Source organism: Coffea eugenioides, unplaced genomic scaffold (genome assembly GCF_003713205.1).
Source record: "Coffea eugenioides isolate CCC68of unplaced genomic scaffold, Ceug_1.0 ScVebR1_625;HRSCAF=1331, whole genome shotgun sequence".
Taxonomy (NCBI): Eukaryota; Viridiplantae; Streptophyta; class Magnoliopsida; order Gentianales; family Rubiaceae; genus Coffea; species Coffea eugenioides.
Window position 1 is genome coordinate 46739 of NW_020864481.1, and position 12422 is coordinate 59160.

The 12422-nt window shown below is 33.9% G+C and overlaps 1 protein-coding gene across 1 annotated transcript; it reads right to left on the reverse strand.

Annotated features, from left to right (window-relative positions):
• Positions 1 to 2312: 2312 nt before the first annotated feature.
• LOC113758648 (disease resistance protein RPM1-like) lies at positions 2313 to 5311 on the reverse strand. Its single transcript, XM_027301416.1, has one exon. The coding sequence runs from the start codon at positions 5300 to 5302 to the stop codon at positions 2519 to 2521; it is 2784 nt and encodes a 927-aa protein (XP_027157217.1). The 5' UTR covers positions 5303 to 5311; the 3' UTR covers positions 2313 to 2518.
• Positions 5312 to 12422: the final 7111 nt, after the last annotated feature.

A 12422-nucleotide genomic window follows, 5' to 3' on the forward strand; every position in this document is an offset into this window, starting at 1 on the left:
ACATAGAGATCTGATACATCACTCCTACAGTGGACAACCTTGCATATTCTCCAAATCTCATGTTATTTTCATATGCATCAATAACTATCTGTATTCTTCTACTTCCATCAGTTGCAGCTATAGAAGACTTTTATATCCTGATTGCTGATTGAAACCTGAAGAATTCCATGAGAACAGAAATATCTGCTACCAAATCGAACTATTGACTTTTAAAGATGAGAATCCCTCTGAATCCTCCTATGGAGATAATAGAATTATGTGTCAAATATAGATAATCTTTTCTTACTGGCTATTCTATGTAAACTGTTTTCTCTTGGAAAATGGTGGAGAAATGAAGTGAGTCTGGCTAGCTGGTGGTGATCTATCGTCATTCTTTACTTTTTCTTTTCATTAATTTTTTTTCAAAATTTGATTGACTTTTAGCACTTCTGATCTTAGAACAATGCTTCTTTCTACAACTTTTTTGCTAACCCGGTTCTATCTTGATAGCTGTATTAATTTATGAAATCTTGGTTAAAAGAGTGACAATTAGCACAAGGATAATCAGAAATTTATTGTACAACAGATGGTCCAGGGGCAGAATACTCGAGTTTGGGAGCAATTCTGACATAATTGTTCGATATGATTATTAGTAGAGAAATTGCAGTTTAATGAAATGTAATTCTTGAAGATAATAGCCTATGGCTTTTATATACTTATGCTACTGAACTTGTGCAGAATCAGCATGCATGATATTTCTTCACCATCTTTTCTTTTTTCTTTTTCTTTTTTTTATAGATGATCTGATTGATTCATCCAATTTCATATATCTGAACTATCTCAATGGGAAACCTGCTTGCATCTAAAAGGTGTAAAGTGTAGAAATCAGCTTGGTGTCTTGTTACCTGTAATTGCAGTACATTTTCTTACATACCTTGTTGTGTATGTAAAACTAAATAAGTTAATTCAAGTTGCGTTTATGTTCTGTGAGATGTTGACCAGTTGTACGATTAAATATGCTTTGCAGTATGTCAGATCTTTGAGTATTCTAAATGCTGAAGGTTCTGAAAGTTTGGATGAGAATATGTTAGCTAAGAAGAGGAGAATATCTGTAAGTACAGAGGAGGAACTTGGCAACAGTTTGGAGAGGAAAGATGCGGCCGATGACTTTGGAGAACCTGGTAATAGTTTAAGTCTGGTATTTTAGTTTATACACATGCTCGTACAGATAAATTAACGTGTATGACGACCTGCAAATCTACAAAAAAAATGAAAAGGGTGGGGATTTGTCTGTAAGAACAGGTAATACGACTTGTATGCATGAAAAAATAAGAACAAGTTTATTAAAACAACTAGAGCCAGAATCTAATGGAAGATTCTGAAGTTTTTTTGTCAGTGGCTGTTTGGCTTCTTTACCTTTTGGTTCTGAGCCAGAGACTCCACAACTTGAGCAAAATAGACAGCCGATTGAAGTTTGGGATCATTTGCCACCATTACCCTCATTTTGTGCATTAGCTCAATAGATATATTAAATCCATCCCGCCCAAATTACCTTTGGTTATGGACAGCCCATTGAAGTTTGGGATCATTTGCTCAATAGATATATTGTAGAGTGAACCCAAAGGTAACTCTTCCATCAGTTTTACTTTACATAGCCTGTGGTATCTGAATCGCATGAAATGAAAAACATGTTCCAAACTGTGTTCATTGCAACCCTGTCAAGTTTCTGTGTTGTGATAATGACAAAGAATTGCTTAGAGTTATTTACTTCAAAAATCGGGGGAGGATTCAAATTCAATTTTGGAAAACATCCCAGCATGCATTAATGGCGTGTTCTCAATCACATTGCTTGGCCCTTTGGGGTAAAATCAGATGAAGATCTTACATCATGATGAAATGGAGTTTATACATTTCAAGTCCAAGAACACAAGCACCATAACAAGTATAGTTGGCCGTTGTTGCAGAAGTACTACAACAAGTACAGCTAAAACAAACGACCAAAGGAAACAACAATTTGCAACCAAAAACAAAACATATCAAACACAGGAAGAACGAAGAGAAATGCCAAAGGTGATGAAGGCAAAAACTCAAAAGACCACGTAAATACCAAAACATGAAAAGGAATGATCATAATTTCCAAGAGGTTTGAAAAAGTAGAAGCCATGAGAACTCCTTACTTTTGCGAAATCCCTTATTTTGCCATGACAACCTTCAAGTCTGGACTTTGGACTTCAAAAGGTGTTATACATCCAAACTAATTTCACTAACTGCTTCATACACTTCAAAATTACTTAATGAAGAGCAAGTTTGATGGAGCCAACTATAAAAAACTATTTCGAGGAATTGAAGGTGATTGTAGCTATTTCATGATATGATTTGATACAAATGTAGTAAGCAGTAGAAAGGAAAAAGTAAACGAGAACTCAATGAAATAAAGGGAAAAGCTAGTAAGCAACCTGAGACTTATACAAGAGATGAGTTGACTGAATATCAATTAATGTTGAAAGCTGCAAAGAGTTGTCTCTTAGCTTCTCTTCTCTTAGAGGAACGTGCCTTCCCAATGACCATCAATCCAGTGACCAGTGAAAACTTGAGGGATATGAGAAATTGTCTGATAATCTTCACTTTGTTGATCTAAATTTTGTACTTTCTGCATTAGCTCATCAGACATATCAAAGAACCCAAGAAATTGAAGTCCGGTCAAGTTTTGGATGCCTGAAGGCAACTCCTGCATCAGTTTACAACCCATTAATTGCAGATTTCTGAGAGTAGCCATTGATTCCTCTTCCACTCTCACCCATTTCAGTCTTGTTAATTGCACAAGCTCTAAGTGCTGGAGTTTTTGAAATCCTCCAACCTCGAAACACAGTGTCTCCCCTTCATAAGCACGATAGAGAGTAAGTGATACCAGATTGGGCAAATGTCCGAGGGAGCCTGTTACATTCTCATCTTCTCTCAACCTACTATTGTCCAACTGTAAGATTCTCAAGGATTGAAGTGATGTCACCCATTGCGGTACTCTCTCTAAACGCCCCTTCAACAACAGAGATGTGAGGAATCCAAGTTTTGGAGAGACGGAATGTTGGAGATCAAGGATCTCATCTTCTTTAATACAGGAGATGACCAATTTTTGAAGGTTGGTCAGCCTCAAGAGGGAGGACAGCAACTCTTTTCCATCTTCTCTTCTCAGCTTTGTGATGGCTAATTGTCGCAATTGCGTTAGCTTTCCAATCTCCCTTACTATTTTATCACTGTCTGCTTCTATACCAAACAAATCCTCCAAACAAACAAGCTTTCCAATTCCATCTGGAGATTTGCAGCCCCAAACTGCATACTCATTTGAATAATCACCCACTCCACCTAAGCAAAGACAACGGAGTTTTCTTAGATTTAGAATATCCGCAGGCAACTCTGTTACATTCGTTCCTATCAGATCTATAACTTCAAGGTTTTGAAGCTTCCCAATAGATTTTGGAATAATTTTAACTCCAGTTCCACTGAGATTAAGATACCTGAGATGAAATAGTTTGAAGACTTGCTTTGGGATGTTGTCCAATTCAGCTCCATGCAAATCCAACACCTTTAGCAACTTGGGATCACCACTTAAGAACTCGGACAAAAATGTAGTTGTGAAAGGATCTTCATACCCAAATATTGCCACAGACCGAAGACACTTTAAGCCACTAAATTCTTGTGGATTATCAATGAAGTTGTGGATTGCTAGGTGTCGAACTTTTGTAGGCCATCTTGTGTAATATCTGGTGGCCACAGTCGTGAAGTCCTGCTCTTTGGATTTTGAAACAATGATTTCACGTAGAAAATCATGGAGACCACATGTTTCCAATCTGCCATCGGCAAATGAGGATTTAACTTGGATTAAGCTTCTGTTGATGAGTTCTTTCATATATCTCATAGCAATATCAGTGGATGTTATTCTTTCTTTCTCTTCTACAAATCCTAGTGCAATCCATTTCAGAAGTATATCATCCACATCAATTGGATAATCTTCAGGGTAGATGCTTAGATATAATAGGCAGCTTTTAAGATAGTAAGGCAAATCATTGTAGCTAAGTAAGAGTACCCTTTTAATCCTGTCAAGCTTACCACTGCCATCTGCCTCGCCGCCAAAACCATGAAGAATCATCTCCCATTCATCTGTCTTTTCCATGTCCTTCAGAGCCAAAACACCACCTATTGCAACAATTGCAAGCGGTAGGCCCTCACATTTTTTCAATAATTTTTTAGCAACTTCTTCCAGATTTGGAGGACAGTCATTGCTCTGAAATGTTCTATTGCAAAATAGAGTCCAAGACTCTTTATCAGTAAGAGGCTTCATCTTATAGATGAAGTCAAGTGATCCTAAACAAGACGCAGAAGCTACATCAGCTATTCGTGTTGTCAACACAACACGACTAGTGATATTGCAGTCAGGCAATACACATTTGATAGCTTCCCAGGCATCTATACTCCAGACATCATCAAGGACAATAATGTACCTTCTTTCTTGGAGGAAGTCTTTGACAAATTCACTCAGCGTAAGAACATCCATGGATTCCACTTGGGGAGGGACCGGCTGTCTGATTTCGTTGTACAATTGTTGGATCAGGTTCTTGATGATGACGCTGAACTGAAAATTTTGAGAAACAGTTATCCAGGCATGGCTCTGAAATTGTTTCTTCACTGCAGCATCATCGTAGACTTTTTTCACCAGGGTAGTCTTCCCGAGTCCCCCCATTCCCACAACCGAAACTACTTTCAATTGGGAATGGTCATCAAGGATTTTTGAGATGAGCTCTGCTTTTGGCTTATCAATCCCAACAAGTTGAGCTTCTTCAATGAAGAGTGATTGAGCACGAATGTCAAAATCTGCATTCACCTGACGGGAAGAGATGAAGCCCCTTTCTTGAGTACCATATAGGGACTGGTACCTCTGATGCCTCGCTGAAATCTCTCCAACTCTGGCCTTGATGTCTTTTATCTCCAAAGAAATTTGATGGCGAGCTTTCAGATTCTTCATTGAGTTATAGATCTTTCCAACCTTGCCACAGAATCCATCCATGTAACCACGAGCAAAGCGGAAGGTAAAATCATCGAGAACATCCTCTGTATCATAAGCAACTTCTCGAACCTGCTTTAGCCATTCTTGGAGTTGAGAATCATTATTGTCTTCCTTTGCTTCAGCTTCTCTGAGGAAAGCCTTCATGCTCCCGAGTTCATCATTGATGAATTGAACATCTGATTTAAGCCCCCCCAAAAGTGTGATCTCTTGGGAAAGCAAGGTTGAGAGCTGTTTAATCAAAAAACCTACGACACTCTCTGCCATGATGCTCAATCAAATTTCTCAAGAATCAGTTTTCTTATCAAAAAAATTTTGAGAGTTGTTCCAAATTTCAGAAACTATGCTGTTTTCTTTTTCTTTCTTTCTTTTGTAGTATAGAGGATGCGGTTTATATGAGCTAGCAAATTCTAGAATTATATGAATTTGAAAGAATAGCTGTTCAAGAATGATATGAATTTGGGAACGTATGCTTTTTTTTCCTTTGTGTATAAACAAGGAGTCTTATTTGGCATTTTGGTAGTACAAATCAAAAGTTATTGTAGTCAAAAAGCGAGATGTCAGTCTACTCAAAAGAAAAAGGATACAGAGCATAACCTAAAAAAATAGCTAAAGAATAACTATTCTCTTGGGCTAAGAAAGGCATAGAGATTTTGGATTTCTTTTGATTGTTTTAAATTGGAAAGGAAGGCATTTGTCATGTGGAATCTAACAATCTTCAGATAATGTTCAGCCCCCTTCTAATGTTTTCTTAATTTGCTCCAAAAAGAAATGGCTAGCTATGATTCTAAGTAAACTAATGGATAGGAAAAAAAAATATGTTGTCCCTAAGATCCAACTTACTTTGGTAGGGATGATAATCACGTAAAGGTAAAGTCCTTGATTCGTTCTTGAAATTGGCACTTTGGTAATACTTGCAAAGTAACATAAATTCATTGTAACGAAACAAAGAAAGATTTGCCTGCCTGCAACGAAAGCATATTGAGCATAACCTAAGAAATGGGCCAAGTTTATTAGAATACACATATTCTCATGCTAAGAAAGGCAATGACAAAATTTTGATTAGTTAATTGGAAAGCAAGGTATTTGTCATAGTCAATCTAACAATATTCTTGAGAAATGTTCAACTCCGCTCTAAGTTGTTTTTGAATGGCTTCCAAACGTGTAGCTATATGGCTGAAAAGAAAAGGTTGACATGAAAAGACGATCTACAAATTATAAGGATTTTAGCATGGCATCATATTTCATTTCAAATGCCAATGGAGTTTGGAAACTGAAATATTTGGAGTGTATTTAGTAAAACATCTATAGGCAGTTGCAGAAAAACTTGTATACAAGAACGTGCTTTTTTGCAGAAAGTCCCCCCCCCCTCTCTATTTCATATATAATCACAAACCATATAAATCTTATATAGTTTATATAAAATGGAAATTGAGAAGAAATAACTCCAATCATAACAAATGACCTAAATGCGCTCCAGGAAACAATTTAATTTTGCCCGTCAATTATTGAAATTTTTCGTCAATTGTTCTATATTTGCCTAAAATCACAAATTTTATGGAGAAGATTTTTTTTTTGTCAAAATATTAAGGATCATTTTGGTGTGCAAGCTAAACATTAGGAATCAAAACTGTGTTTCTTCCTTATTTCACTATCTCTTCTTTGATTTTCTCAAAAGAATAAACCTTTTGAATTGATTTTTTAAACAATCGTAAACATACCTCTTGAACTTTTTTTTTCTTTGTTTACATGCAAAGAAAGAACTTCATTTAAAAAATGGAAAGAAGAGAAATGTTTGAATAACTTCCATTCATGCCAGGCTTAAATTTTTTTCATCAATTTTTTGAACTACCAATCTCAATTAAAAAGAAAATGTTTCTTCATTAAACCCTACTAAAACTTGCGTACCTATAGCCTCAAAAGTAATCGAACTAAATCTTTTTATCAGAATCATGACTTATGATGCACAGAAAGAAACCCAATAATCAAGAACGCATGAACATATTGTAAATCCTAACTAATCAAAATCTAGTAGAGTTTTAACTACAGGTTCAATACTTACAATGCAAACAATAAGACGAACCTAAAAACAACCCTTCATATTGTGTAACAAAGCGGTGCCTATTGGAGTTCTCTTAATAGCAACAAATGAGAGAAGGAAAGTTGAAACCATTCTTTCCCAAATTTTGGAGTTTTCAAAAGGCAAATAATATTACCATTCACGAAAAAAAAGGCCTCACACACTCTTTCTCTTCTTTTTATTGTGTAAAAAGGCAATGTAGCCCATTTGTTAACTATTGCAATTGCCCTAAGGCTTCACAATTGCTATAAAAGAGTTCCTTTGCCTCTTTCTTCAAGACCAAAACCGTTCTTTCCCTACCATTGTACATTTTCTAGCAATGGCAAAAGATTAAAATTGCAAAGGCCTACTAGATCACATGAAACTGGAGGAAATCAATGATATTTGAAAACCACAAGTCTGGAAGAATTCTTGAATTTTGTCAATTGCTTTTATCTTCCATAGGTAATATTTTTAAAGATTGATCTTTTTCATTATTTTGTTTGTTTTATTAGAAACATGATGTTACAAGTTTGAACATAACAATTCAATATTTTGATTAGAGATTTTTTTGGATAGTTTAAGTTATCAAAAATAATATATTTGCAGAAAAGAGGTCAATTTGCAGTAGTATGCCAATATACTAGCTTTTTTTGGATTGCCATTCTCTGGACAAAATTCCCATGTTTTTTGGAAATATTTCCTTGATACATTTTTCAATGAACTTTTTATTTTATATATATCATATCTAAAAAAGTATTACAATATACCCTTCCAGAAAATGCAATCCAAACAATATACTTCCGTGATCAATCATAGTAGTATTGCGATTAGAACCTTTTTTTTACAATTAGAATAAAAAACTAAAAAAGAAAAATAGAACCTAGACAACAAAATCGATTATGTGCCTCGACTTTCAAGATATTACTTGAAATAATTCTAATCTAGGTGAAGATAACTTGTAGTATTTTGGGTAATTTTTTTCAAAGGTCAAAAGGTTGTTTAGGTACAAAGGAATATGAGTACTAAACTATAGGTTTAAATTTAATTTAATTTAAATCAAAAGAAGGGAAGGACTTAGGCCTGTCAATTGGGCCATATGAATCGAGGTTTAACAAACTCAGGTCCGCTTTTATAGTTAGTAGTTAGTACCACTTTTGGATTTAGAATTATGAGTTTTGGATTGATAAATATGAAACTCGTACTTGACTCACAAAATATTCAGATTGTGAGTTTAATTCGGACTTAACTCAAACTCATTTATAACTCCTTAATTTCCTTAATGTAATTACTATAATTATTAAGTTTTAAACTAATTTAATATCCATAGGACCACAACATTAAAACTATACAAGAATCGGTTACAATTCATTAAAAAGTATATAAACCAAGAATTTTTCAACAATAATATATCCAATTAATTCAATGTACATGGAAAATAGAAATAAAACATGATCAATAGTTAATATATCTTCAAAGGTCCTGAATTTGCTCATACTAAGATTTGTCCTTCTAAATCTTTTGACATAATTTTGTATATGTAATATTACGTATATATATATATTAATATATTTTGACAAATAACTCATAAGTATTAGTATTATATATTTAGATATATAATTATATATATCAAAATATGAATATTATATATTTAGATATATAATTATATATATCAAAATATGAATATTATATATATATATGCATATTAAAGGGTTGAGCCTATATCGGGTTTGACCCTAATAAGGCCCAAACTCTGCTCACATTTAATTTGGAGCTAATATTTAGATCCAATTTCAATCCAACTCAATGAAGGTTAGACTCATTAGACTTTTTCTCGGAGCCGAGTTCAAACTGGCTCAGCCCCATTGATAGTCCTAGAAGGATTGCCTCAGATTTTCATGCTAATCCGTTTCCCTCTCAAAATTCCCTCTCAAAATGAGTAAGAAAGGGATAAAACAATAATTACATATATAATACTAAGTTTGAGACCAAGTATACCAAAGGGAAGAAGTATATGAGACATTAGTGGCATGAATAAATGAAGTAAAAAATAAAAAAGTTTAATTAGAATTGCTAGTACCAATTTAAGACAATTGCATTGTGATTCGCGTCTATTTTGCCCTAATACCCTCAATATCACTATGTGAAAACTTAAGCAACTAAAATGATTAAAATTTCAATCCAAAAGTACAAAGTCAAAATTGTTAAATAACAATAATTAAATTTTGACTATTAGTCATTGTTGAGTTTTCGTCATTGTAGAATGTACCTACTACCAAAAACTTTGAGAACCAAATTTATTTTGATCGGAACATTAAAGACTAATTTAGCGCTTAATCTAAAAATTGGAGACTAAAACTACAATTCTCCCTTTTTCCAAAAGAAAAATCTACACCTTTTTTTGGTTTTATTTTTGTGCACACATGTGATTTTTTTCACCTTTGATATCACATAATGGTCCAAACCGACTGACATCGGTTAATAGATTCAATTGTTAAAATGACTTTGTAAATTGTGAGGGTGGTAATATGTAGAAAAATCCTGTTTGGTAGAATTTGGGTAAAAGGAGAGTGCATTTGATAAAATTAAAGTTTGAAAATTGAAGTTTGAAGTCTGAATTCCATTAAATTAAGTTGTTGAATTGTTAAGTATTAACCCCTATTTGATAACTCAATTTAACACTTAAAGTTAATGGATTTAGATATTAACATGTTCAAATGCATTTGATAACCAAAAAATTGTACATCTGAATTAATTAAATGACACTGAATTTTCTAGGCAAAAATGGCTTCAAAAAATAAAATGACACTAAATTTCCCAGGTAAAACTTGCTCCAAAAAATAGGTGATAAGTTATTCATTTATCATTTAATGTGATATACACTCAAATATATTACATTTAGTACTTAACAATTCAATAAATTAATGGATTCAGACTTTAAATTTAATATTTTATTTTGATATACACTCAAATGTGTCACATTTAGTACTTAGCAATTTAATAGCTTAACCGATTCAGACTTCAAATTTAATATTTCAAGTTTTGTGTAAAAAATTCAATGCCACTTAGTTAATTTAGACATTCTATTTTTGGTTATCAAATGCATCTGAAGATGTTCAGATCTGAATCCATTAAGTTTAAGTGTTAAATTGGATTATCAAACAAGGCCTAAATCATTTAGTATAAATCACATTTTATCAGTAAAGTAAGTGGAAGAACTAGGGTATAAATCCTCATTTGCCATACAAAACAGGGGGCGAAATATAAATATAAATATCCTTTGCCATACAGATTGCACATAATACTGGGAATGAAACACCGATAGACTCAAAAAAGAGTGGCTGAAAATTTTGTGACAGCAAAAACAGAAGAAAAAACAAAAGAATTGGAACTGAAAACCAAGGAGGAGCTGAGACCCTGGGAGCAGCACTCTGTTGTGACCACCATTCCTCGTTTTGACTACAACGCCTCTTTTTCTCTCCTCAGTCATTCCCACTCCGGATTCCTCATCACCTGCCCCATCAGTAAGGCCTCTCATCCCATCTCTTCTGTCCAGAACGTTATGTTTTTTTTTGTTATTTTTGTACTTTATTGGCATTTATTTATGTAATTTGCTTCTGGGTTTTTTGAAAAATTTCAATTTGATTGTTTAGGATAGTCCGGGCAGTGTGGTGATTGATAAAAATGCTTCCTTTGTTATGTAGAGAGGGAGAAGAGTGCAACAAAAGAAGCCATGTCAATTTTTGAAAAGGTAATGAATTCTGCTGGTTTTGTCTCTTGTCAGTTCTTTGGAATAATGTCACAATAAGGAAATTTTAGACATAAAGAAAATTCATGCTGACTTCAGAATCAGGACAGTTAAATTGGTTTAGTGAACTTGGTTTTATGGGATTCTTAAATTCTGGGCAAGGTTGGGAACTTGGGGTTTTTGTAAGTGAATAAGACTATAGCGGGCTTGAATTACCGGTGTAATGTGTTTGCATCTGTAATTGTAATTGTTTTGGTTTAAGATGAAGAGTAGCAATTTTATGGAATAGATGTTTGAATGATTAAGCATAAGTAAACAGCAAATGGGATGGCAACAAATTGATAAAACTGATGAAGTTTGGAGAACTGGGTGAGCTATGCAGAAGGTAGGCACAGGCATGTTGTGTTGTTCAAATGCAATAGGTGTTGATGGGGGAAAAACAAACAAACTAAAGTTGTTTACCGTTTTAAACATGATAACTTTTTGGAAATGAAGTGTAATACTAATGGTCTTCATTTGTGAGAATAATGGCAAAATTATGGACGCAACACTATTTCCATCTGTTGAACTTAGTCTAGGAAAAACATTGATGATTTTTGGGTTCTAAACTTGATTAAGATTTCAGTTTGCAGACAAACAGAAGGATAAGATGTCAATTATCCTGCCGATAGGTTATTAACATCTGAGTCTAGTAGCTGGCTTCAATTTTTTTTTTCATATGATCTTCTACTTCATCCATTTATTTGTAGCCTGTGCATTTTTGGGTCACAGATTAGTATGGTTTAGTCCTTGTTTACAAGTCTTATTCAGCATGTTTTGCTTACACACTGTCATTTGTCGCTTGGTTCAATCAAGTGACTGCTTAAGTCTGCTGTGCCTTCTTGAGTAAATGACATGATCCGACATCCAAAATGCAGCACTGGTTAATCACTCACAGCTTTCCAGAATATATATATATATATATATATGACTTACCAATTTCCTTGAATTTGAAGAGGTTTATGGATACATAGTAACCTTAGCTTAAGCTTGAGCACATAACTGATACAGGTTAAGCACAAATTCACCTTACTAATACAGAACCTTTGCATTGTTTTCTTTGAAAATAAATCATAAACAATAGATAGATGATATGCAATATTTTCTGCCGCAAGAAAAATTTTTTAAATATAAAAGCAATTTACTAAGTGTATCATTATATTTCTCTAAAGAATGACATGGTCTTAAGTGATCATATTTCTGGAAGGAGAAGACCAGTAGTCCAATTTTGTTCAGCATTTGAGACATCAGATATTATATGCATGAAATATATAGCTGATTGCCAATCACCTATTTTGAGTTCTCAAGAAATAGATATATAAGCTTCAGTTTGCTTTTAATATCAAAAAGGCATTCTCCATTGCAGCAGCTTTAGATAATTGTCTTTCATTCATACCTAAAGGGAATTGTATAGGCATGAGATGTTCTACTCTTCTAGGGCCCAAATAATAAGTGGACAATTTAGAGTTAGCTTAAAATCTTGTGGCAGACAACTTGTTTGGAATTGTTTTTGGATATATTTACACCAGAGGCCAAGCGTT

Coding starts and splice junctions, on each gene's coding strand:
- LOC113758648 (XM_027301416.1), bottom strand. CDS start 5,302: ATGGCAGAGAGTGTCGTAGGTTTTTTGATTAAACAGCTCTCAACCTTG.